The sequence below is a fragment of the Heptranchias perlo genome, chromosome 31 (genome assembly GCF_035084215.1).
Source record: "Heptranchias perlo isolate sHepPer1 chromosome 31, sHepPer1.hap1, whole genome shotgun sequence".
In the NCBI taxonomy this organism is placed as follows: Eukaryota; Metazoa; Chordata; class Chondrichthyes; order Hexanchiformes; family Hexanchidae; genus Heptranchias; species Heptranchias perlo.
Genome location: NC_090355.1, coordinates 11760761 through 11788034, shown reverse-complemented (window position 1 = coordinate 11788034; position 27274 = coordinate 11760761). Strand labels below are relative to the sequence as shown.

The 27274-nt window shown below is 44.5% G+C and overlaps 1 protein-coding gene across 6 annotated transcripts in view; it reads right to left on the bottom strand.

Annotated features, from left to right (window-relative positions):
* The window catches only part of LOC137300495 (astrotactin-2-like), a 1223335-nt gene that overhangs the window by 631702 nt on the left and 564359 nt on the right, over nucleotides 1-27274 (bottom strand). For all 6 annotated transcript variants that reach the window (XM_067969577.1, XM_067969574.1, XM_067969575.1 and 3 more), the window contains 3 exons: nucleotides 26177-26261; nucleotides 21967-22041; nucleotides 16062-16199 (listed from right to left, as the gene is read on the bottom strand). In XM_067969577.1, coding sequence (XP_067825678.1) covers nucleotides 16062-16199; nucleotides 21967-22041; nucleotides 26177-26261 — 298 coding nt within the window. The remainder of the gene's footprint in view (nucleotides 1-16061; nucleotides 16200-21966; nucleotides 22042-26176; nucleotides 26262-27274) is intronic.

Below are 27274 nucleotides of genomic sequence, written 5' to 3'. Positions count from 1 at the left end.
CGCACCTGCAGCAAATCCGGCCACGTGGCGGCCTCCTGCACTGCAACCGTCTGCAAGAACTGCAAGCAGGAAGGATATCAGACTAAGGACTGCAAGGAGAGCAAGTGCTGCAATATGTACGGGGAGGATGGCCATCTCTGCAGGACCTGCCCCAAACGCAGCTTCAGCTGCGCCCAGGCAGCCAAGAGCAACACAGCGGAGGAGAAAGGGGCAACAAGCAAGGCTGCCCCAAAGAAGGCCAAGAACCCTCGCCCCGCCGCAACCCCCTCCGAGAAGACCCCGGCCCAGGAAGACAAGGAAAGGCTCAAGCCGGAAACTGCCAGACCCCCGACACCCAACTCTGAGCCTTCCCACCAGATGACAGAGTCCATGGACGAGGAGGCAGCAGAGGGAGAATGGCAGCTTGTAAAAAAGAACAACAGAAAAAGGAAGCCTGAGGAAAAGAAATGAGCCCCTACCGACACTGCAACCAGGGGTAAAAGAGCGCTCGAGTCGTAATCAGACCACAGCGACAACCCCGCGGCTGACGAGGAGGGACGACAGGAGCGAGGTAGCCAGGCTTCTCACCGAAAGCGTCAAAACATACAAGGCGACAGCGACGGGATCAACCCCCCCCATCTCCAGAACATTGGAAGTGACAACGCCTCCAGCACCCTCCAGCTCCGGGATGCTGGGAGCAGTAAAGTGCCCAGCGCACACCAGCCGGATCCGGGACACCGGGAGCAGCACCGCAGAGAGCGAAGACCGGCTCCGGGAAACTGGGAGCAGCAACAACGAGGATCGCACGGGCCCTCCACCCAACACCACGCTGCCGATATCACCCAGGCGGAACGACGACCCTCTCTCTGAGGCAGAACAGGACTCGTACCTCAACTCAGGGAGCATGGAACACAGAGGCACGGCCAAGAGTTGGAAACAGCAAACGGACTGTCAGGTGAGACTTTAAACTGTTGTTAAAATGGGTCTGAAAGTTGCAATCATTAACGTAGCGTAGCATTGAATGCACTATGCGATGTGTGTCGACCTTGGACTACCTGGCCAAGGTCAAGAGCGACCTGCTGTTCTTGCAGGAGTGCGGCCTGCCTCAGCAATTACTGGCAATGGTCGCAGCGGTGGGCCCACGGGCCGTCGATCTGGTCGGGAGGCAACGATAGCGGTGCTTCCGGCCTGGGGATTCTGCTGCGGGGAGGCAACTTCACCATCACCGAAGTGAAGGAGGTGGTGGGGGCGTCGCCTCCTCGTAGCAGACGTAATGTACAAAAACGCTCCGCTCCGGCTGATCAACGTGTACGCCCCAACTATAAACAGCGAGTGGCTGGCCGTCTTCCAGCAGCTCCCACTGCTGCTAGCGACGTCCAGGCCAGTCGTTCTCGGTGGTGACTTCAACTGCATCATCGATGCGGCTGGACGATCCGGCAGAGCCGACAACAAACTGGACACCTCGTCCAAACTCCTGATCGAAGCGGTGAAAGACGCCAAGCTGTGTGACGTCTTCAGCAACCTTGCAGACGGAGCGGCGAGTCAATACACCTGGTCCAGACCAGACGGGTCCGTCCGTTCCAGGATAGACTTCCTGTTTGTGTCCCCGAAGCTCAAGGTCAGATCCAACAAGGTCACACCGGTGTTCTTCTCTGACCACTGCCTCCTCCTGGCCGACTGTCACCTACAGGATGATCAGAGAGTGGGCAGGGGGACATGGAAGCTGAACGTGAAACTGTTGACCCCGGGAAACATTGAGGAACTAAAGAGGGAATACAAAGATTGGAGAACCGTAAAGCCCCTCTTTGACTCCCCAATGCACTGGCGGGAAGCCATCAAGGCGAACATCAAGAGGTTCTTCATCCTCAAAAGGTGTTCAGAAGGCGAGAGAGAGGCAGAGGGAAACATCCCGACTCCAGAAAAGCATGCAGAATCTTCTCCTGCTGCAATCGATGGGGATTGATGTCGGGGAGGAACTCAGTGAGGTGAAGGACCAGCAAGCCTCGCTCTTTGCCTCCGAGGTCTCCAAGATCATTTTCCGGTCCAGAGTCCGCTCCGTGGAGCGGGACATGACTGGCTTGCGTTTCTTCTTCCAAAAGGTGCACAGAGAGAGCTCTGTGATCAGCAGCCTGAAGGAAGAGGACGGCTCGGTCACGTCCTCGCAGCCCGACATACTGAGGATCTGCAAATCCTTTTATGCCGGACTGTACGACGCAAAGCCCATAGACAGCGAGGCCTCCCAATCCTCCGTGCTAGACGACAGCAAGCGGGAGAGTCTGGATCACCCGCTAACTCTGGAAGAACTGACAAAGGCCGTCCGTTCCTTCAAGAAGAGTAGGACTCCCGGAAGAGACAGCTTACTGGTGGAGTTGTGCTCGGCTCTGTGGGACTGGATAGGCCTAGACCTGCTGGAATTGTACGGAGGTATGCTTCTGGCAGGCAGCATGTCAGACTCCATGCGGAAAGGCATCATCACCCTCATCTACAAGCGGAAGGGGAGAGGGAAGAAATCAAAAATTGGCGACCCATCTCATTACTTAACGTGGACTACAAAATTCTGTCCAAGGTCATCGCCAATCGGGTCAAGTCAGCCCCGGAGGTGGTGATCCACCCCGATCAGACCTGCGCTGTACCCGGCAGGAAGATCTCTGATAGCCTGGCGCTACTCAGGGATACGATCGCCTAAGTACAGGACAGGGGGGTGAACACCTGCCTGGACCAGGAGGAGGCCTTTGACAGAATATCCCACATGTACATGATGGACGTGCTCTCCAAAATGGGGTTTGGGGAGGGAATCCGCAATTGGATCCAACTGCTCTACATAATCATCAGTAGCACTGTTTCAATCAACGGGTGGGAATCAGAAAGCTTTCCGATCAAATCTGGAGTCAGGCAGGGCTGTCCTCTCTCCTCCGTCTTGTGAGTGTGCTGCATCGAACCCTTTGCCAAGTCCATCAGGAAGAATGCGGACATAAGAGGGGTGACGATCTCAGGCAGCGGAGGCACTCAGGTCAAGGCCTCCCTGTACATGGACGACGTCACCGTCTTTTGCTCGGATCAGCTCTTGGTCCGCAGATTGATGAGCATCTGCGACCAATTCGAACTGGCCTCAGGGGCCAGGGTAAATTCAACCAAGAGCGAGGCCGTGTTCTTTGGGAACTGGACCGACCGATCCTTTGTCCCCTTCACCGTCAGGTCGGGTTACCTGAAGATGCTGGGGATCTGACTCGGGGGGGGGGGGGGGGGGGGCGGGGCGTGCACCAAGAACTGGAAGGAGCGTATTTCTAAGGTGAAGCATAAACTGGGACTGTGGGATCGACGATCCCTCTCGATCATGGGCAAAAACCTTGTCATCAGGTGCGAGGTGCTCTCGGCGTTGCTGTTCGTGGCACGGGTCTGGCCCATACCTCGCTCCTACGCTGCGACAGTCACCCGAGCAATCTTCCACTTTGTATAAGAGATCAAAAATGGACCGTGTCCGCATTGACACGATGTACAAATCTCCGGAGAAAGTGGGGAAAGGCATGCCCAACGTGGCCCTCATCCTGATGGCCACTTTTGTGTGCGGCTGCATCAAGCTTTGCGTGGACCCTTGCTACGCAAACACAAAGTGTCACTACGTGCTGAGGTTCTACCTATCCCCGGTGTTGCGAAGGATGGGCCTGGCCACACCGCCACGGAATGCTCTGTCCAGTTGGACCGTTCTGCCCCACCTGTCCTTCGTTGAAAAGTTTATGCAAAAAAACACCTTCGACCACAAGGCGATCAGTAAGTGGTCCGCGTGTAACTTCCTTGAGACCCTACGGGAAAAGGAGATGATGGATCCCGAGCAGACTGTCAATGTCATTTGGCAGAACGCCTCATCGCCAGAGCTTTCAAACAAGCACCAAGACATAACTTGGCTGGTGGTGAGACGGGCCCTTCCCGTCAGATCCTTCATGCACTCCCGGATTCTCAGCGCCACTGCGCACTGTCCCCGAGGAGGCTGCGGTGGAGACGAGACAGCCACCCATCTCCTTCTGGAATGTGCCTTTGCAAAGAAGGTCTGGAGAGAGATGTAGTGGTATCTGTCCAGGTTCGTCGCGAGCAGTTCTATGGGCTGTTCCCGGGGACGCACACCGAGACGGACATCAACTGCTGCTGGAAGACCATCGATGAAAGACGCCCTTTGGTGTGCCCGAAACCTGCTGGTCTTCCATTGCAAGGATCTGTCCTCGACCGAGTGTTGCAGACTGGCACATTCCAAGGTCTGGGACCACGTGCTCAGGGACGCACTGTGGCTGGGTGCGGCCGCCGCAAAGGGTCTGTGGGGAAAGGCAACCATTTAGAGCCTTCCCGCCATTGTATACCGAGGGGCTGCAATCAGGGAAAAACCTCCTCGGGCAGAATGTAAAATTCAAATTGATGTAATGTATCTGTAATGTACCTGTAATAAATCCTGTAATCAATTATCTGTTTTGAGTGTAATGCAATGAGGCACCCTAGAGTGTCATGAACTGTAATTATGTACAATGTGTTCATTGAACTGCACTTGATGTAACCTGCAAATTGTATAATCTGTATTGTGTACATTTGGAATGTGATATGACAACTGTATGTATTGCTGCAAATTTTATGAATAAAGTATATTTTATGAAAACAAATTAAACATTTCACTACTTTGCAAGTTTGATGAGTGGAGTCTTGCACATTAATTTGTGCATGCAATGTAGAGCTCTGCTACACCTAGGTGTGGAGCAGCACTTACAGCCAGTATAACTCAGTATTGCCAGCTCGGCACCACTCTAAAACAGTATTAAACAGTACTTGAGCTATGAAGATTTACAATGAAGGAGCACTGCCTTGATGCACACTTCTGTGGTGCACACCAGTTTGACTTCCATTCATCTTTGTAATATGGTGATTACTTCAAATATAATTTGTTTTACTAATTGGATATTCATAGTTTAAGCAATGAGTCTAACAGTATTCAATCACCCAATTATCCTCCTTAATAGAGATTAGCATTTTCATTATCTTGTAATTATGCTTTTTGGATAACTGACAACATTTTCTTTTAATTCTTGCTTTTTACATCCTCCTTTCAAAAAAACTTTTGAAAAAATGAATGACAAAGATAAGCATTTTTATGTAGTTGTTGATCATTTACCACAGTACAAGTACAATTTTCCTCCCATCCCTTTGTGTCTCTAGATTTAGCTGTCATTGTCCTTCTCACAGATAGTTTGAACTATCAGCTTTATCAGGCTTCAGCTCGACTGTTGTACTGGCCAAAAGGCTTGAACCAAGTACTATAAAAAGGTGAACAAAACTCCTATTTGAGTTTTATAATCCATTTATAATGGCAAATGGAGGCCAAATGCATTCCCACATCCAATTTTCCTCCGCTGCTATCAAATATCTAATCGACCAGTTCAGAAATGGGACTGGCAGAAGACAGAACCACTCTCAATGCACATCACATACCGTTGTCAATTTGGGTGCATTATCACCATAAATTGGCAATGAATTTAGGATCTGAACTTCCCCCAACCCATTACAGAAAATGCACTCCTTCCACATTTGTTCACCATTTCCCCTTGACCATTCATGCTTGTATTGCCTAATGACTCGAGTTATCGCAGAAAGAAAATGCATTCCCGCCATGATAAGCATATTTGTGCATACTATTTAATATGCAAATATTAAATGGAGGCACTACTGTGGCATGGTCTGCCTGTTTCTAATCCAGTTGCATTATTAATGCTCTTTACTCTTAGCTTGGCAGCACACATCCTCGGTGCACTCTAGCATATTTTTATATATGGACAGGGATCTGGTTAACATCAAGTGCAACTAGTTAACTCCTTTAGCTCTTCAACTGGCAGATAGGTCAGGGTTCCTGTTTGTGTTTCTAGCCCATGATTTTCCTCATTAAAGGGAAGGGGAGAAAATCATGGGCTGCTGAGCAAAGGAGCGGAAAACCCCAGTAATATTCTCGTCACCAGTTAACACTACACGGCCAAATGGGAATGGGTTATCTCAATTTATTTGCCCACGGGGTTTTGATTGCTAACCTTAGATTATAACATGAGAGGCGTAAGATTCCTCCTGTCGATAATTTGGTCGAAAATTTGGTGTAAATACAACAATCTGTCCCAGTTTTTCACAAAAGCTATTAACAGGAGGAATTTCCCCTCCCCCTCCTAGCAGGTCTCAGCGTAAACATGGGATTATTCATTACTAATGCGCCAGGTAAGTGCCAGACAATGACCATTTCCAACAAGAGAGAGTCTAACCACCTCCCCTTGATATTCAACGGCATTACCATTGCCAAATCCTCCACCATCAACATCCTGGGGGTCACCACTGACCAGAAACTAAACTGGACCAGCCGCATAAATACTGTGGCTGCAAGAGCAGGTCAGAGGCTGGGTATTCTACGGCGAATGACTGACCTCCTGACTCCCAAAGCCTTTCCACCATCTACAAGGCACAAGTCAGGAGTGTGATGGAATACTCTCCAGTTGCCTAGATGAGTGCAGCTCCAACAACGCTCAAGAAGCTTGACAACATCCAGAGCAAAGCAGCCCATTTGACTGGCACCCCATCCACCACCTTAAACATTCATTCCCTCCACCACCAGCGCACTGTGTACCATCTACAAGATGCACTGCAGCAACTCGCCAAGGCTTCTTCGACAGCACCGCCCAAACCCGCGACCTCTACCACCTAGTAGGACAAGGGCAGCAGGTGCATGGGTGCACCACCACCTGCATGTTCCCCTCCAAGTCACACTCCATCCTGACTTGGAAATATATCGCCGTTCCTTCATGGTCGCTGGGTCAAAATCCTGGAACTCCCTTCCTAACAGCACTGTGGGAGAACCTTCACCACATGGACTGCTGTGGTTCAAGGCGGTGGCTCCCTACCACCTTCTCAAGGGCAATTAAGGATGGGTAAAAAATGCTGGCCTTGCCAGCGACACCCACATCCCATGAATGAATTTTTTAAAAATCCATTTTATCTCAGAAGTGGGTGTTGGGAAAGAAACAGGTGACGCAGTAAAAAGGACTAATCCTTTCCTAAAGGATGAGTTAAAACTTGTGGAGGTTTGTTTCTTCTAAAGATCAAAAGCTAGGCCAAGTGAAAAAGAACTATTCACAAAAATTCACCCACATTAGTATGTGAGCAACTAACACCAGTGGGTTTGAAAGGTCTGTCGCAGTGGCATGAAGTAAGCATCTTCATCAACATTGCACCATCTGTCGAGCTTGGAATCATGCTTATGGAATCAGCAGGGCCAGAATGTCATGCAACGAAGTTACAATGGCAAGGAAGTTTCAGTTTCCTCTTCATCAACATCCAGTGCATGAATGGGATATATATCTGAGGTGAGAGGAGGCATGAAGCCTCCATGTGCATGGGGGATAGGGAGGACAAAACCAATGTTCTGAGACTGCAAATACAATCACTTACAAGAAATATCAGTTCGAACACAGGGATTTACCCAATGCAGCCAAGTCCTCTGGGGAAGTATCTTGCAAAGACTTGCATTTCCTCATGGGAATAGAAGGGAGAGAGGAAAAGAGAGGCAACTTACACCACAGTCATATATCTCCCAGGAGAAGGCTTGGAAGCAGTTTGCCGACCCAATGTCCCAGAGAGCAAGATACATATGGCTCTCGGAGAACTAAAACAGAGAAGAAAATTAAACTGGGGAAGTCATGCCCTTAAAGTAACAGCATTGTACACATTAGCAGAGCAATCTAGGGCAAAAATACTTAATTGGGTTGAGAATGGATCTGGCCCGGGTAAATTGGAATTCAAGATTGGCAGGCAAAACTGTAATTGAACAACGGGCGGCCTTTAAAGAGGAGATGGCCCGGGTACAGTCTAGGTACATTCTCACAAGGGGGAAAGATAGGGCAATCAAAGCCAGAGCTCCCTGGCTGATGAAAGAGATAGAGAGTAAGACGAAGCAGAAAAAGGGGGCGCATCATAGGTGTCAGGTTGATAATACAAATTAGAACCAAGCTGAATACAGAAAGTAAGTAAAAAAGGAAAGAAGAGGGGCACAGAGTATGAGAATAGACTGGCAGCTAACATAAAAGGGAATCCAAAAGTCTTCTATAGGCATATAAATAATAAAAGGACAGTAAGAGGAGGGGTGGGGCTGATTAGGGACCAAAAAAAGATCTCCACTTGGAGGCAGAGGGCATGGCTGAGGTACTAAATGAGTACTTTGCATCTGTCTTTACCAAGGAAGAAGATGCTGCCAAAGTCACCATAAAAGGAGGTAGTTGAGATACTGGATGGGCTAAAAATTGATAAAGGAGGTACTAGAAAGGCTGGCTGTACTTAAAGTAGATAAGTCACCAGGTCCGGATGGGATGCATCCTAGGTTGCTGAGGGAAAAGTGGAAATTGCAGAGGTGCTGGCCATAATTTTCCAATCCACCTCAGATATGGGAGTGGTGCCAGAGGACTGGAGAATTGCAAATGTTACACCATTGTTCAAAAAATGATTTAAGGATAAACCCAGCAACTAAAGGCCAGTTAGTTTAACCTCGCTGGTGGGAAGCTTTCAGAAACAATAATCCTGGACAAAATTAATAGTCACTTGGACAAATGTGGATTAATAAAAAGAAAGCCATCACGGATTTGTTAAAGGCAAATAGTGTTTAACTTGATTGAGTTTTTTGATGAGGTAACAGAGAGGCTGATGAGGGCAATGCGATTGATGTTACATATATGGACTTTCAAAAGGCATTTGATAAAGTGCCACATAATAGGCTTGTCAGCAAAATTGTAGCCCATGGAATAAAAGGGGCAGTGGCAGCATGGATACAAAATTGGCTAAGTGACAGGAAACAGTAGTGGTGAACAGTTGTTTTTCAGACTGGAGGAAGGTATACAGTGGTGATCCCCAGGGATCAGTACTACGACCACTGCTTTTTTTGATTATATATTAATGACTTGGACTTGGGTGTACAGGGCACAATTTCAAAATCTGCAAATGATACAAAACTTGGAAGTGTAGTAAACAGTGAGGGGGATACCAATAGACCTCAAGAGGACATAGACAGGCTGGTGGAATGGGCAGACAAGTGGCAGATGAAATTTAACAGAGAAGTGTAAAGTGATACATTTTGGCAGGAAGAATGAGGAGAGGCAATATAAACTAAATGGTACAATTCTAAAGGGGGCGCAGGAACAGAGAGACTTGGGGGTATATGTGCACAAATCTTTGAAGGTGGCAGGACAGGTTGAGAAAGCATACGGGATTCTGAGCTTTATAAACAGAGGCATAGAGTACAAAAGCAAGGAAGTTATGTTGAACCTTTATAAAACACTGATTCGGCCACAGCTGGAATATTGTGTCCAATTCTGGGCACCGCACTTTAGGAAGGATGTGAGGGTGCAGAACAGGTTTACTAGAACGGTTCCAAGGATGAAGGACTTCAATTACATGGATAGGCTGGAGAAGTTGGGGTTGTTCTCCTAAGAGCAGAGAAGGTTGAGAGGAGTTTTGATAGAAGTATTCAAAATCATGAAGGGTTTAGATAAAGTAAATAAAGAGAAACTGTTCCCATTGGTGGAAGGGTCAAGAACCAGAGGACACAGATTCAAGGTGATTGGCAAAAGAACCAAAGGCGACACGAGGAAAAACTTTTTTTAACGCAGCAAGTAGTTATGTTCTGGGATGTGCTGCCTAAAAGGGTGGTGGAAGCAGATTCAATCGTGCTTTTCTAAAAGGAATTGGATAAATACTCGAAGGGGAAAAATTTGCAAGGCTACGGGGAAAGAGCGGGGTAATGGAACTAACTGGATTGCTCTTACAAAGAGCCGGCACAGGCTTGAGGGGCCAAATGGTCTCCTTCTATGCTGTAACCATTCTATGATTCTGGTAGGTGATTGTGTTAAATCATAACCTCTCCTTGGTTCTATATTCTGGGGGAAAGGAGGGGCATTTTATTGACACCCCTCAGCAGTCAGAGCATCAAACTTTGCTGCCCAGTACAGATTCAATCTTTCAGTATCTGATGGGCTGTGTATCACTAAAACAGATTATCTGGTCATTTATCTATCTCATTGCTGTTTGTGATACTCTGCTGTGTGCAAATTGGCTGGCAGATTTCCTATGTTACAACAGTGACTGTACTTCAAAAAGCAATTGCAATTAAAAATAGCCAGCCATTTAAAAACGTCGAGATAATGAATATGCCGGCATATTTTTTAAAGGATCATTTCCATCAAAGCTCTAAGAGAATTGGTTTGTAGAAAAACCTTGCGCACGACAAATTATCTTTCGAGATGTATGTGCGTAATTAGAAGATAAAAATTATTTTCACACAAAAGTGAAGTCTCATTAAGAGGAAGGAGCATAAAGCTCCCATCTGCACCTCAGCAAATGAGACAGCAACAGGTCATAAATAGTCGCGATGAACGTGTGATCATTTACATAAATTCACAAAATGAAAAGATAATTAATTGTACAGTGCTAAAGTAATAATCTGTAACACAATGTTATGTTTTGTTCACCATGGACTTGAAAAATCAAGATTTCATGATTTTAAGCCAACAAAAAAAAATCTCAATCTGTTCGTCACCCTGTAAGTAACCCATGTTCTTTAGTTTACTTTATTATTTGTTACCTTTTGAGGTATCACTCAGTGCAAAACAACAACCCTATGCTATTACGGTGGAAGGCCATCTTTTTTCTCATTACTGGACACTAGGAATTCCAAGAAAATAACCCAAGGTGACCCAGCCTCCCATTTTTTCTATCTTTCCTTGTAATTTACCACTTGGCTCCTTTTGGTCTTGATCTCCTGGCAGTTGGGGGTCCTCTTGGAGTGGAGAATTGTGGCCTCAATTTTAATTCACTCACCCTACGAGCATGGGAGGGGGTGGGGTTAAAATTAGGCCGAATCAACTTAATGGCCTGAGGGTTACTGTTCCTGCCTAGCGCCATTTCATGTTTGCCAACTTTTAAGTTGGCTGAGGCTCCCATTACAGGCAGGGGGGGGGGGGGGGGGGCCTACTTCAAATGCAAAAGCCGTGGCCCGATGATGTCATTGGCACCGCGACACAATATTAACAAAAAGTCAGGGGGGAGTCCCGCACTGTCTGGAACCCAACAGCAGAACCAAGGCAGGAAGCATCGACTGGCCAGAAGAGACCAGGGCAAGTTTTTAAAAAATACTTCTGTCAGAACTCCTTGCAGGCCAGGAGGAGCAAGAGTTCTCCGCCCGGACTCGTAAGGAGTCCTTGGGCCTTCCAGTAGATAAGTCACCTGGTCCGGGTGGGACGCATCCTGAGTTGCTGAGGAAAGTAAGGATGGAAATTGCAGAGGCGCTGGCCATAATCTCCAATCCTCCTTAGATTTGGGGGTGGTGCCAGAGGACTGGAGAATTGCAGATGTTACCCTTGTTCAAAAAAAGGGTGTAAGGATAAACCCGGCAATGACAGGCCAATCAGTTTAATCTCTGTGGTGGGGAAGCTTTTAGCAATGATAATCCGGTACAAAATTAATAGTCACTTGGACAAGTGTGGATTAATAAAGGAAAGCTGGCACGGATTTGTTAAAGGCAAATCGTGTTTAACTAACTTGAATGAGTTTTTTGATGAGGTAACAGAGAGGGTTGGTGAGGGCAATGCGGTTGATGTGTAAATGGACTTTCAAAAGGCGTTGATAAAATACCACATAATAGGCTTGTCAGCAAAATTGAAGCACATGGATGAAAAGGGGCATTGGCAGCATGGATATGAAATTGGCTAACTGACAGGAAACAGGGAGCAGTGGTGAACGGTTCTTCTTCGGACTGGAGGAAGGTATGCAGTGGTGTTCCCCAGGGACTAGGACCGCTGCTTTTTTGATATATATCAATGACTTAGACCTGGGTGTACAGGGCATAACTTCAAAATTTGCAAATGACACAAAACTTGGAAGTATAGTAAACAGTGAGGAGGATAGTAATAGACTTTAAGAGGATATAGACAGGCTGGTGGAACAGGCAGACACATGGCAGATGAAATTTAACGCAGAGAAGTGCGAAGTGATACATTTCACATAAGAACATAAGAAATAGGAGCAGGAGTAGGCCAATCGGCCCCTCGAGCCTGCTCTGCCATTCAATAAGATCATGGCTGATCTGATCCCAACCACAAATCTAAAGAACACAAGAAGTAGGAGCAGGACCCGGCCACTCAGCCCCTGGGCCCTCTCCGCCACCCACAGGGCATTGACCGATCCGAACTCAGCTTCATGTCCAATTTCCTGCCCGCTCCCCGTAACCCCTAATTCCCTTTACTTCTAGGAAACTGTCTATTTCTGTTTTAAATTTATCTAATGATGTAGCTTCCACAGCTTCCTGGGGCAGCAAATTCCACAGACCGACCACCCTCTGAGTGAAGAAGTTTCTCCTCATCTCAGTTTTGAAAGAGCAGCCCCTTATTCTAAGATTATGCCCCCTAGTTCTAGTTTCACCCATCCTTGGGAACATCCTTACCGCATCCACCCGATCAAGCCCCTTCACAATCTTATATGTTTTAATAAGATCGCCTCTCATTCTTCTGAACTCCAATGAGTAGAGTCCCAATTTACTCAACCTCTCCTCATATGTCCACCCCCTCATCCCCGGGATTAACCGAGTGAACCTTCTTTGTACTGCCTCGAGAGCAAGTATGTCTTTTGGCAAGAAGAATGAGAAGAGGCAACATAAACTAAATGGTACAATCCTAAAGAGGGTGCAGGAACAGAGAGACCTGGGGGTATATGGGCATAAATCTTTGAAAGTGGCAGTCCAGGTTGAGAAAGCAGTTAAAAACGCATACGGGATCCTGGGCTTTATAAATAGAAACAGAGAACAAAAGCAAGAAAGTTATGTTGAACCTTTATAAAACACTGGTTCAGCCACATCTGGAGTATTGTGTCCAATTCTGGGCACCGCACTTTAGGAAAGATGTGAAGGCCTTAGAGAGGGTGCAGAAAAGATTTACTAGAATGGTTCCAGAGATGAGGGACTTCAGTTACGTGGATAGACTGGAGAAGCTGGGATTGTTCTCCTTTCAGAAGGTTGAGAGGAGATTTGATAGAAGTGCTCAAAACCATGAAAGGTTTAGGTAAAGTAAATAAAGAGAAACTGTTCCCATTGGCGGAAGGGTCGACAACCAGAGGACACAGGTTTAAGACGATTGGCAAAAGAACCAAAAGGTGACATGAGGAGAAACTTTTTTTTTTAAAAACGCAGTGAGTAGTTATGATCTGGAATGCGCAGCCTGAAAGGGTGGTGGAAGCAGATTCTATCTTGGCTCTCAGAAAAGAATTGGATAAATACTTGAAGGGAAAAAAATTTCAGGGCTACAGGGAGAGCGGGGAAATGGGACTAACTGGATTGCTCTTACAAAGAGCCAGCATGGGCTCTATGGGCTGAATAGCCTCCTTCTGTGCAGTAACCATTCTATGATTCTAAGCCCCAGCCTCCCCACCCATAGCAGTAGACCCCCGCCCATCCCCAATCCTCTCCAAACTCCTCCTCCCACTGACTGCCAGGGACCGTAGTGGATCAGGCTGGGTTTGGGCGGGACTCCGGGAGCATTTATTTAAATGAGGCCCTGTCGATAAGATCGTCAGGGCCTCATTTAAATAAATGCTCCCAAACTCTCCGGCTGGGCCGCACACTTTGGGGCTCGACGCACCGTTCCCACCCCTCTTAAAATCGGGGCCTCTGAGTGTGAAACTGCTTGCTGCCACACTAGGCAGCATTTAGTGTAATTTTAACCCTTTGAAGTGTCCATGAAATATCTTGCCAGGATATTACTGCACTGCAGGGCGTCTGATGAAATAATGTCAAATAGTAGCGCTTTAAATTTAGCACTTAAAAATTATGCCATGATCTGATGTGACCTTTACAACTCCTACCTCTGTTTCCTTAAACTAGGCCTTAATGGGCAGCGTTCAGCCAGTTTTGAATAAAGCGGATCCTCACTCCAAATTAGGTATGCGGAGACACAAAACAGGCACGAACAAGTGTGACAAAGCATTTCTGTCTCGTTTTAACTTGGTATTGGCTCCTTCAATTCCGTGACGATACAAAGGAGTTAACTGAAGACACCCAGCTCTACCTCACCACCACTTCCCTCGACCCCTCCACAGTCTCTCATTTGTTACACTGCTTGTCCGGCATCCAGTACTGGATGAACAAACATTTCCTCCAACTAAATATTGGGAAGACCGAAGCCATTATCTTTGGTCCCCGCCACAAATACCATTCTCTAGCCACCGACTCCATCCCTCTCCTTGGGCATTGTTTGAGGCTGAACCCGACCGTTCGCAACCATGGCGTCCTATTTGACCCTGAGATGAGCTCCCGACCGCATATCCTCTCCTTCACCAAGACAGCCTACTTCCACCTTTGTTATATCATCCGTCTCTCTTCCTGCCTCAGATCATCTGCTGCTGAAACCCTCATCCATGCCTTTGTTACCTCTAGACTTGACCGTTCCAATGTTCTCCTGGCCGGCCTCCCATCTTCCACCCTCCATAAACTTGAGTTCATTCAAAATTCTGCTGCCCAGATCCTAACTCGCACCAAGTCCTGTTCTCCCATCACCTTGGTGCTCACTGACCTACATTGGCTCCTGGTCAGGCAACGCCTCGATTTTCAAATTCTCATTTTTGTTTTCAAATCCCTCCATGGCCTCACGCCTCCCAACCTGTGTAACCTCCTCCAGCCCTACATCCTTCCGAGATCTCTGTGGTCCTCCAATTCTTGCCTCTTGCACATCTCTGATTTTAATTGCTCCACCACTGGCGGCTGTGCCTTCAGCTGCCTAGGCCCTAAGCTCTGGAATCCTCCCTCAACCTCTCCGCCTCTCTCTCCTCCTTTAAGACACACCTTAAAACCTACCTCTTTGACCAAGCTTTTGGTCACCTGTCCTAATATTTCCTTATGTGGCTCGGTGTCAAATTTTGTTTCAAAATCGCTCCTGTGAAGCGCCTTGGGACATTTTACTACATTAAAAAGGTGCTATATAAATGCATGTTGTTGTTGTTAAAAATCAGCTATACCCATAAAAATCGGGCCTCGGCCTAAATGGATACTATATTTTAAAGGGCTACTCATCCATCTCCGGGCAGTTTACTTGAAAGAAGAACCAAGTCACACCAATTCAAACACAAATGTATTGTGTCATTGATTTAGTTGTGTATAAAATTGGCATTTTTTTAAAATTTGGAGGCAGCCATTCAAATTTCATAAAGCTCCAGTAACTTTTTCAGAGGCTATTTAAAAGCCTGAAGCTTTTCACAAATGTTTCAATTGGATCAGTTGTCTGAAGAGAGGTAATCTGAACAGAACTTCTCAGTGAGAATTAGCTAATCAGACAATTCTGCAGTTGGTAAGAAAATAGAACAGTTACATACATAAAGGTTAGTTTTAAGATATGATCTTTTAAGAGAGATTGCAAACGATTTATTTTCTTTGTGCAAGGAATTAACATAATCTAACATCTACTTTAAATATATAACTGTTATTTATTCACTTGTTCATTTACTGTGCAACAAATTTGATTGGCAGTTGAAGCCTCAAACAAAGTCTAATGTTGTTTCATTCTGCTGCTTCTTGGAGATGTGAGGGGATCCAGTGGAGGAATGGGACTAGTAGTTAAAGCAAGCCAAGGTTTTTCGTTTGGTATCTGAGGCGTGCTATCAAACTTACCCAGAAATCAGGCCAAGTGTGAACACTTCCAAGGATGTAAGGCAGTCTCAAACCACAAGAAAAGACTTGAAACTTTGCTCTTTGTTGATAGGACTCGACAGTACCTCAACTGGCAGCAGAAATAATAATTTATCCAAAAAAGGTAAAATAAAGAATGTTCTAATTTGATATACATGTCACAGAAAATGATGGAAAGTCAAATTAGAAAACTGAATAAACTGATAAATCAACATCCATCATACCTAATCTGCAAATTGTTCTATGAATTTGAAAACAGCTGGCAAATGCTTTCCTAATTTGATTTCTGGATGATACAATCACGTCAACACAATTAAAATGTCCTTATCGCTCCATTTAGTGCCTGTGATTGGTATCTTACCTGACCTCTCCTGTGTCCTCTGTGGCAAGGACATCGGTCTTGCAGCTGGCCAACGGGCTGATGGACAGCTCCACCGGAGGCACGACAAAACTTTTACTGACTGGCAGCCATAAACCTTGACCCAGGCTGTAGGTAGACCTATAAAATAAAGGCCAAATAACTATACAGTGTCTTATCACATCCCTCATTAATGTCTGAAGTGCTTCACGGACGCTGAATCATTTTCAAGTTCAGTGACTGTTGTTATACAGGAAAATCTAGAAGCCATTTTAAACACAGCAGGATCCCCCAAACAGTGATGAGAAATGATTTCATTTTTTTTAAATGGCATCGTTGGTTCGCGGAAGAATATTGGTCAAGACACCAGGAAAACTCTTTTGCTCTTTGAATAGTGTCTTGGGATCTTTTATCTCCACCTGAACTACCAGAAAAAAAAAGATGGGTCTTGGTTTAATTTTCCATCGATGGCGGAACCTCTAACAATGTAACACTCCTTTGGTACTGTCCTGGAGTGTCCACCTAACATTTGAGCTTAATTCTTGTAGTGAAAAGAGTCAATATTGAAAAGTTTCAAAAGAACACACTTGAAACACTGGAACAAAAAATACATCAAAAGTCTTCCTTATAGAATAATCAGAATTCTATTTACATGAATCCAATCTAAATAATGACAATTCAGAACGAAAGAAGAAATAGTCAAGAAAACAGACAAGGACTAAAAGTGACTTTAATACATTGCTATTTGAAGTACACAAATGTAATTTCATCCGATCTTGGAAGATTTTCATCATGAACCAAAAACACTGCCAGCGTTGCATGACATTCAAAGGTTTTTCTTTCTAATCCAGCAGTACATCAAATAAATATTGAACTTCTTTTGAAGTATCACATTAGTGATGTATGAATATTAACCAAGTTGGAAAGGTATCAGTTACCTTTGGAAAATTGAATTTCTGTTGAAGTTTCCATAATAGTCAGTTCTTTTCACGTGAATAACCTCATCAATTTTTTCATAGTTTACGGAAATATTTTGAGGAATTTTGCACTGCACAACTCCTACCACAGATTTGATCATTTATAAACTGTTTAATTCTGCTTTTGCTTTGAACTTGCAATTGTCTGGTGGTAGACTGTGTAAATAGTAGCTGTCAGACAACATGTGACAATACAATTTTGGAAACTAACCGTGATCAAGTATAATCAGAGCAAAAAGGCAATCACGTCAAGATGACACCTCTGGAATGCTCCAACTATAAAGAAAATATGCTGATGATTTTAAGCAGAACAAAAATTTAAAGTGGTGACAGCAGTTAACCAGTTTGGAAACAGTCCAGCTAGAATGGCAGAAATGGTAGGTAATACACAAATATCATAGGGGTCTCACTGGTAGAAAGATTGAGTTTTTAGAACTGGAGCTCATTAATATCTCATTAAGTATGAATTAACATTGGCTTGATGAAAATAGAATAGGGTTTTATATTTTGTGCACTTACTAACTTTTTGTCATGTGCCACAACCCCAATATCTATCAAAAATAGATTATAGATATATTTATATAAAATTCATCCCCTAGCTCCAGCTGAAGTACAGTATTGATGGGTTGTAGGTGGGGGTCCAGGGATACATGAAGCAGTACATCTACTCATGGCCACCAGGTTACTCACTATCGTTTCTCCCTCACCTCTGCTCAAGGCTCATCAGTCTCAACTCCTCCATGAGACTCAATCTCCTGTCTCAGCACCTTACCACTTAACCACTTCTCAGTCCGCTGCTTATTGATGTCATCCATCTCTCCCTTTTGTCAGCCATTGCTGTCATCAAAACTGCACTAATTACTCCGCTACCTCCTCAAAAAGCTCATCTTTGACTCCTCTAGTTACTAGCCAATCAGTAATTTTTTTTTAAAAAGGGTCTTTGAATATGTCATTGTTACTCAACTTCTCATCTACTTTTCCCATCTCTCACAAATGAATCCCGTAAGTCTAGTTTCTACCTTACCCACAGCACCAAGTCTGACCTAGTCAAAGTCACTAACAACAACCCTATGTGACTGTGACCAGAGAATGAGATCACGCCTCATCCTCCAGTACCTATCTGCAGCTTTTAACAGTGTCAGTATCTTCTTCTGTGACCTACCTCTGTGCCACCACCTTATCTTAGATTCTACCTAACCCAAGATAGCCAGTATATCTCTTCCAGTCGCTTTGCCTCCTGCTCACTTATGGTCACCTCCAGCATGTCCCAAGCCTCAATCATTAGCCTCCTCCTTTTCCTCATCTACATGCTGCCTCTTAATGACATCATCTATAGACATATGTATGCCAATGATACGCAACTTTACCCATCTGTCACTATGCTTAACACCGTCATTGCATGTCAGAGACATCAAGTCCTGAATGAGCATAACTTTCCTCAGCTGAACATCAGTAAGAAGGTACAACTGAAGTCAAAGGGAATCGGGGGGAAAAATCTCCAGTGACTGGAGTCATACCAAGCACAAAGGAAGATGGTGGTGGTTGTTGGAGGCCAATCATCTCAGCCCCAGGACATCACTGCAGGAGTTCCTTAGGGCAGTGTTCTAGGCCCAACCAACTTCAGCTGCTTCATCAATGACCTTCCCTCCATCATAAGGTCAGAAGTTGGGATGTTTGCACAGTGTTCAGTTCCATTCGCAACCCCTCAGATAATGAGGCAGTTCGTGCCCACATGCAGTAAGATCGGGACAACATCCAGGCTTGGGCTGATAAGTGGCAAGTAACATTCACGCCAGACAAGTAACAGCAATGATCACCTCCCCTTGACATTCAACAGCATTACCATCGACAAATCCCCCACCATCAACATCCTGGAGGTCACCATTGACCGAAAACTTAACTGGACCAGCCATATAAATACTGTGACTACAAGAGCAGGTCAGAGGCTGGGCATTCTGTGGCGAGTGACTCACCTCTTGACTCCCCAAAGCCTTTCCACCATCTACAAGGCACAAGTCTGGAGTGTGATGGAATACTCTCCACTTGCCTGGATGAGTGCAGCTCCAACAACACTCGAGAAGCTCGACATCATCCAGGACAAAGCAGCCCGCTTGATTGGCACTCCTGACACCCCATCGACCTCCTTAAACATTCACTCTCTCCACCACCAGTGCACTGTGGCTACAGTGTGTACCATCTACAAGATGCACTGCAGCAACTCCCAAACCCGCGACCTCGACCACCTAGAAGGACAAGGGCAGCAGGCGCATGGGAACACCACCATTTGCACGTTCCCCTCCAAGTCACACACCATCCTGACTTGGAAATATATCGTCGTTCCTTCACCATCACTGAGTCAAAATCCTGGAACTCCCTTCACCACACGGACTGCAGCGGTTCAAGAAGGCGGATCGCCTCCACCTTCTCAAAGGCAATTAGGGATGGACAATAAATGCTGGCCTTGCCAACGACGCCACATCCCACAAATGAATAAAAAAAAGTTATCCTGTTCAACTCCCATGAGACCCCTTGCACCGCAGACATTTATTCTATCTCGTTCCTGGTTGCTTGCTCAGGCTAAACCTGTCAATGTGCAGCTTGTGTCGAGTCTGTCACACTTTAAGATGTCACACTTCATTTCAGGTTGTTTTTTTCAAATGTAATCAAGTATTTAAAAAATTTCTTGCTGCTACCAATCTAAATAGAAGGAATTAGCCTCTAATTACCTCATAATGTGCCTATTTACACCACTCGGGCTTTCAAAGGACAGGCCAGGTTGCACACTTCAGCAGCTGAATAATGCGTTTTTATATTACATGTTAAAATGTTTCAGTCCCTAAAAAGATTGTTCTCTACCTTATCGTGAATGGTGCCATAGGAGATCCATTATGTTATTAGCAGTGAATTAAATGTCCAATGAACCAGCAACCAGGCTTTGGCCATAACGAAAAATGTTCTGCACCAAGTGTTTCACTTAAGTTTCTACTACTGCATGGCCTCATATTCCCAGGTGTCCAATCAGACTGTAGTGATTTCAACCCTTGCTGATGAAGCAGCTTGAAGCATTAATAAATCTGAATTCCACCCACTAAAATAACCTAAAAATCCCTTTTATTCTGGTGCAGATGTGACATGGTTGAAGAGTTATTAACAGCTCCATTGTGAAGGATCGCATGGCTGCATTTACTGTCCTCCAGACTGCAAGAGGTGAACACCATCTGTTTTTCCTTGTGCACTAATTTGTTTCATTAATTGACATACAAGTGAAAAGTGATGAGCAGGTTGTAGAGAGAGAAAGGGACAGAAACAGACAGTGCGTCTTGGGTCATTCACATAACACAGTGAAATCTGCTTTTAGGTACCAGTCACAGGAGTGACCCACACTCAGAAGTTTAGTGGACTGAATCCTACAAAGCAGCACCATCATGGTGTAGTGGCATTACTTTGGCCAAATTCAGACAAAGTATTGGCTGAAGCACATCAGACCAATCTGAGCTTTGGTTTCACGTCACTATTTCTGAATTTCTCAACCTAAAGATTGACTGCAATTCTTTTCTTCTATCCCTCCTCCGCACAAAGTTACTATTCTGAAACGGGGAGAAATTGGAGTCCCGCTTTCTGCCAAGTTGAAAGCCAGAAAGGGAGTGGGGCTTGGGAAAAAAAACCAGGGCTGAAGGTACCGATAGCAACAGTTCAATGTCAAGGCCTGACTTGCCTCCAAGCGCTGGCTTTGTCCAAGCTCAGACCTTCGGGCTGAGGAATGCCATTGAACATCTAAGCTGGAACGCAACAGCTGGGGAGCTGCAGCCTGTACAGCAGCAACTGACGTGCTTTAATCTCCATGTCACCCACTCAAGCTGCATCTGGCACCTGCCTCCTGATGAACTCAGGCTGGTTGAATGGGCTCTGGAGTGACTGGGAGGCACGTGGCTGACTGGACAGATGTTTAAGATGGCAGTGACTTGCTGGGTGGCCCAGATAAACAGACAAAAAAAAATGTTTGCACCCTGGTGAACTTCTGCCAATAAACAAGTCTCCCTTCCATTGCATGTCTGTCAAATTTCAGACATCACACTTCCAAAGTATCAAAAAGATAAAAAAAGCATTCAATTAATGCTCATTTATAAGACTTCCCTCACCAAAATCAATTAACCTCAAGATGTGCTTTTAACAGCAATAAGACTTAAAGGGACAAGCTCAGACAAACACAGTTTAAACTTTACCACAGGTAAACCTCATCAATGGAATAATACAATGTGCATTACATGGTATATCGTTCTGTCATTATAAAATAGTGTACTGTGAGTAAAGCCACAAGAGATCTGATAAGTTTTTTTAAAAATCAGTTCAAAACAGTGGACAGCCAGTTAAAAAAGACAAGTGACCGATTGTGTCTTTCATTTCTCCCCCATGATATATAATGCATTCTGTATTCAAAAAAAGTGAAGGACGGATATCAATGATGGACAATGAAAAAGTTTGTCCTTTTTTGTGTTAGTGTCAGCTTCAAACACTCCTGGGTCAGGTATAACACAAACTAAATGTAGAATAAAGATAACCTCTGAAGAGCATTATGTTCTGCGCCAGTGTAAAATTTGCTACTGCAGCTATCCATGTGTTTTCCCAGAGTGAGAATGCCAATTTATTGCTGAGTAGTGCTTAATTATAAATAGTTTCATGCTGTGGAACTCATTTCACTTAGGACAGTTATAAATGGGGAAGAATTTCATCCAATCAGTCATGGCCGGATATGAGCCCATATCCCAAAAGTAAAAAAAGTCGACATTATCTGCACACCCATCCCTTGAAATGGACTCAGTTCAGGTTTTGGTGGCCTTCACTGAATCATAAAACCAATTAACACAGATAATCCCTCCTCATTAATAAGTTACTGCAGCGTGAAAAACAAATTGTTGAATATATTTTTTTACCTGAATATCTTTTCTGGAGCCTGTTCCCCTGTCACAAGGTCATAACCTCTTTCCAGTGTTGTATATGGCCATGGTCTATAAAACAGCAGTAACAATTAAATAATACAGGTTAGGAAATGACTGAACAGCAAGGAAGGTTTGATTATCCCAAATATAATCACTGAACTAGTCATCACCTGCAAACAATATAAACAGCAATTACTTGTATTTACATCGCACCCTTAAAAGTAGAAAAACTTCCCAAAGGGCTTCACTGAAACAGAAAGAAAGGAGAGATTGAGAGCTTTGTCAAAGAGGTGGGTTTTAAGGAGGAGAGGGAGGGAATTCCAGAGAGTCGTACCTAGATTGAAGGCACAGCGACCAATACTTGTGAGTACAGAAAGCAGATGCACAAGAGGTCGAAATCATTATACCTTCGTATTAACATGCAAAAGAAACTTGAATTCAAACACAAACAGAACAGGTTCAAACAATCGCAATATACTGTTCCACAAACAAGACAGCGTGGCAAGAGTTAAAGGGTCAGTAAACTGTCGGATCTAAATAAATTTGCAATGCAATCACAGAAGGTCATGCCATGCCAACACAAATGTTATCCTGTAGCCTGCAGTGAGGCTTCCACAAGGAAGTGAGCCATCTTCAGTCATTAGGGTGGGAAAACTAAGAGACACTACTGAGAGGAACACAGTATTTTTTAGTATAACTAAGAAGGCCTAAAATGCAGGCTACTTATGAAAATAAAGAAGTGAGTATTAAAGCAAAGCCATTCAGATTACCCAGTCATTCTGATCCTCCTTCATCTCTCACAGCCCTCACCTGCCATTTGCCAAGTCCATATCCCGCTACTCCTGGCACTGAGTAGCAGTCTAATACATATGTTAATGAATTCAATATCTCAGTCTGTTAACAGTTGCTAACACCAGACCTACCAGCTCTTCCACACTATAATGTAGCCCACTCTGGACTGATGAAACTGCAGTCTGGGCAAGCTTTAATGAAGCAGGAATGAGCAGAGGTGGCAATCAGGGCATCCAGGCTGTTAACTTGGCTGCAGGAACACTGCTGATCATTGAAGTCATGTGGCAAATACCTCAGTAATTTTACAGTGCCTAAGATATTTTTGGAGGAAGTTATTGTGTGTTGATCAGAACACATCCATATGATTTAAGGGTATTTAAAAGGTGGTGTAGCGCAAGTAAGTAAAAGGCTTTACTCTTTCAATTTTCTCCATTTCACTCTTGAAGGCAGTCATATTTGCTGGACCATGATTTCGGGATACCAACAGCCCTCCATTGTGTTGTGCAATGGCCATTCGTCACAATCCCCAGACACCGGGTATCTGTAGGCTATTCAACCATCAAGGGTATCACAGCTAAGCTCACGTTCTTCTCATCTGACATCAACATATGCCTGCTTTTCATTAGGCTTCACTTCTTAATGTTGAGCAGGAATCTTGGCTGATTTTTCCACTCCTTCGCCCAGGGCTTAACTGCTGGTCTGACTGACTATCAGCTAAAACAGCAAGGAACTGAGATCAAACCAGTGACCTTCAGCTCTGCACGGCTTAGTGAGTACATGGGAATTTTAATAACATGCATCTTTTTGCATGGATCCTAGCAGGCAACCTAGTTCTTGGCAGGCAACAGGGTTTCATGCCACTTAACATATATTTCTCAACGTACTTAAATGTGTCTTGTATACACTTTCACATTAATGCACCGGGGAGGAAATGGCCCTACACTGAATACTCAATGGATCATGTCCTTCCCAGTTCCAGAGATTCAGGAAAAAAAAATGGAAAAGACTTCATAAAATATATATCCAAATGTAGACTGCTTAAAATACAACTAAAAAAAAATGACATTAATGCCACATGGTTGCCCCCTGTGGCCCATTTAACGAACCCAGTTTGCATCTTTTCACCACGTTTATGCTTTTGGCACAAGGTAATGCCTCAGGTATTGAGCTCATGACCGAAAATCTCGCACCTTGTCACTCAAGCTCACCTTCTATTGTTGGGGACATGTTCTGTCTGTTGTTGCCTGAGACCCCAACGGAGAGCCTCTGAAAAGTAGGACAGTTTTTTCATCATGAGATGGGAGCAAGTGACAGCAGCTTGAGACTCCAACTAGTGATGGGAATCACAAAGAAGTGCTGACATTTCACCAGAAAATTATTGTCATACTCCAAGCTGAAAGAAGCCATCAGATGTTGATTGGTCCCTCCAGAGGAAAGTGGTGAGGACAAAAGCAAGGAAGTTATGATAAACCTTTATAAAATACTTGTTAGGCTTCAGCTGGAGTATTGTGTCCAATTTTGGGCATGACACTTTAGGAAGGATGCCAAGGCCTTAGCGAGGGTGCAGAAGGGATTTGCGAGAATGGTGCCAGGCATGAGGGATTTCAAATATGTGGAGAGACTGGAGAAGCTGGGGTTGTTCTCCTTAGAGCAGAGAAGGTTAGGGGAGGATTTGATAGAGGTGTTCAAAATCATGAATGGTTTTGATCGAGTAAATAAGGAGAAACTGTTTCCAATGGCAGAAGGGTCAGTAACCAGAGGACACAGATTTAAGGTGATTGACAAAAGAGCCAGAGGCGACATGAGGAAACATTTTTTTACGCAGCGAGCTGTAATGATCTGGAATGCACTGCCTCAGGGCAGTGGAAGCAGATTCAATAGTAACTTTCAAAGGGATAAATACTTGAAGGGAAAAATTTACAAGGCTATGGGGAAAGAGCAGGGGAATGGGACTAATTTGATCGTCCTTTCAGAGAGCCGGCACAGGCACGATGGGCCGAATGGCCTCCTCCTATGCTGTACCTACTATGAAACAAACAAAAGGGACAAGAAATCAGTTTTAAAGAAAAATCTACTTTTCTGTCTTGGTGGGGAGGAAGGTGGAAGGGGGCTTTGCTTCACAATAGGGGCTTTATGTTACTGCAGAGTCATTGGTTCCTTAAGTCAGGTCTCAACACAGCTGATGCACTCCCTAGTGTGAGCTGCCCACTCTACCTGGATCCAATGGCAATTAAGACCCATTGAGAAAGTGCAAAAAAGATTTACAAGGCTGATACCAGAACTAAGAGGGTACAACTATCAGGAAAGACTGAACAGGCTGGGGGTCTTTTCTCTAGAAAAAAGACCAAGGGGTGACTTGATCGTTGTCTTTAAAATTATGAAGGGGTTCGATAGGGTAGACGGAGAGAGGATGTTTCCACTTGTGGGGGTATCCATTACTGGGGGCCATAAATACAAGATAGTCACGAATAAATCCAATAAGGAATTCAGGAGAAACTTCCTTACTCAGCGAGTGGTGAGAATGCGGAACTCGCTGCCACATGGAGTAGTTAAGACAAATAGCATAGATGCATTTACCCAAAGGTAAATGCATCTATGCTATTTACCCCAAAGGTAGGGGAGTCTATAACGAGGGGGCATAGATTTAAGGTGAGAGGGGAGAGATACAAAAGGGTCCAGAGGGGCAATTTTTTCACTCAAAGGGTGGTGAGTGTCTGGAATGAGCTGCCAGAGGCAGTAGTAGAGGCGGGTACAATTTTATCTTTTAAAAAGCATTTGGACAGTTACATGGGTAAGATGGGTATAGAGGGATATGGGCCAAGTGCAGGCAATTGGGACTAGCTTAGTGGTATAAACTGGGCGACATGGACATGTTGGGCCGAAAGGCCTGTTTCCATGTTGTAAACTTCTATGATTCTATTCTATTTAAGGGGAAGCTACATAAGTACATGAGGGAGAAAGGAATGGAAGGATATGTTGATAGGGTGAGATGAAGTAAAGTGGGAGGAGGCTCATGTAGAGCATAATCACCGGCATAGACCTGTTGGGCCGAATGGCTTGTTTCTGTGCCGTAAAATGCTATGTAATTCTATGTAATTTGTCATTGGTCTCTGGATCAAATAAGCCTGCAGGGGACTGGCAGCAGATTTCAAATCTATAAATGGGAGAGTGATGCAGGAAAGCTGTTTTTGCATCACACTGCCATGATCCCAATGCACCAAACAACAGTGTTGAAGCACACATATAAAGGGTTATACAAAATATTTTGCCAACCATTTCCTGCTGTTCAAGATGCAAGGATCACAGGGATAAAACTTGATCTAAAAAAAATGTAGAATTTGTCATAAACAGGACCTTTATACCCTATGCAACATACACCATATACATGTTGTTCTTCGTTTACTGTACTGACCCTTCATTTTGTCCCCAGTCACTTCTCACGCAAAGGTGTTTGTGGATTGGGTCTGGAGAGTAGCCATCGTGACAGCCACATTCACCTGAAAAAAAGACAGAGGTTCAACTGAGATCCAAGAAAACTAAGGTGTCAACATCTTCACACATTGTTCCACCCATCAGCAGGAAAAAACCCACCAAGGTGATAACTGCACATGGCCTTCACTTCAAAACATCAGAATCAGTTCAAAGCAATTTTCATTTCAATCTCTACAAGCAAATGACATTCCAAACCAAGCTTTGACTTTCATTTACATTTAATTTCAACATCACACATTCATTTTCCGTGTCACCTCTTAAAAGAAATATTTTACTTCCATTTCTTTTTTTTTCTCCATACTAAAGCAATTCTGTCTGGCTTTTTCAACTGCATCTAATTAAAAGAGGAACACTCTCTCCATTTCAATTTAGTCTCCAGCTATTAACCCACCAATGACCAAACTGAATAACTAAAGAACGTGTTTGCCATTGCCTAGAAAATACAATTATCTGTACAGCAGAATACAAGTAGAATTAATTGTAAGGTTTAATTGTTTTAAAATGCTAACTCTCCATATTGCCCTGAAATTCAACCGCGTCTATACTTTCAGCAGGCATTCATTAAAATGATGGATGACAACTCCCAGAACGTGACTCAGCAAATTTTATCCAGTGATTAACTGAGCCATATACTCCAAGCAGATCCAAGATTAGATCCCTGGCTTCTGATGGAATACTGTTGTAATTGGAACTCAGTTAGACCTTTGAAGTGTGAAATGACCTTGCAGGAGAACGACACCAGATTGCACCTGACTACCTTGAAAATTAACTGCAAATCTTAAGAGCACTGCACCAGTGTGACATTTGTGACATTTGTAAACCTGAACTCTCTCTCGATTGGCCTCTTGAGGTGATTCTGCCAATTAGTGATGAATTGAAGGACATTTTGCACTTTGGGATCTCCTCTGTTGAGAACTGAATTGAGGCTGGCAGAGCTCATTTCTCTTGTGACCCTTTCTGACCAAACTGTATTTAAACAGTAGCACAAAATGGTAAGATTGTGCACTTTAAAAAAAAG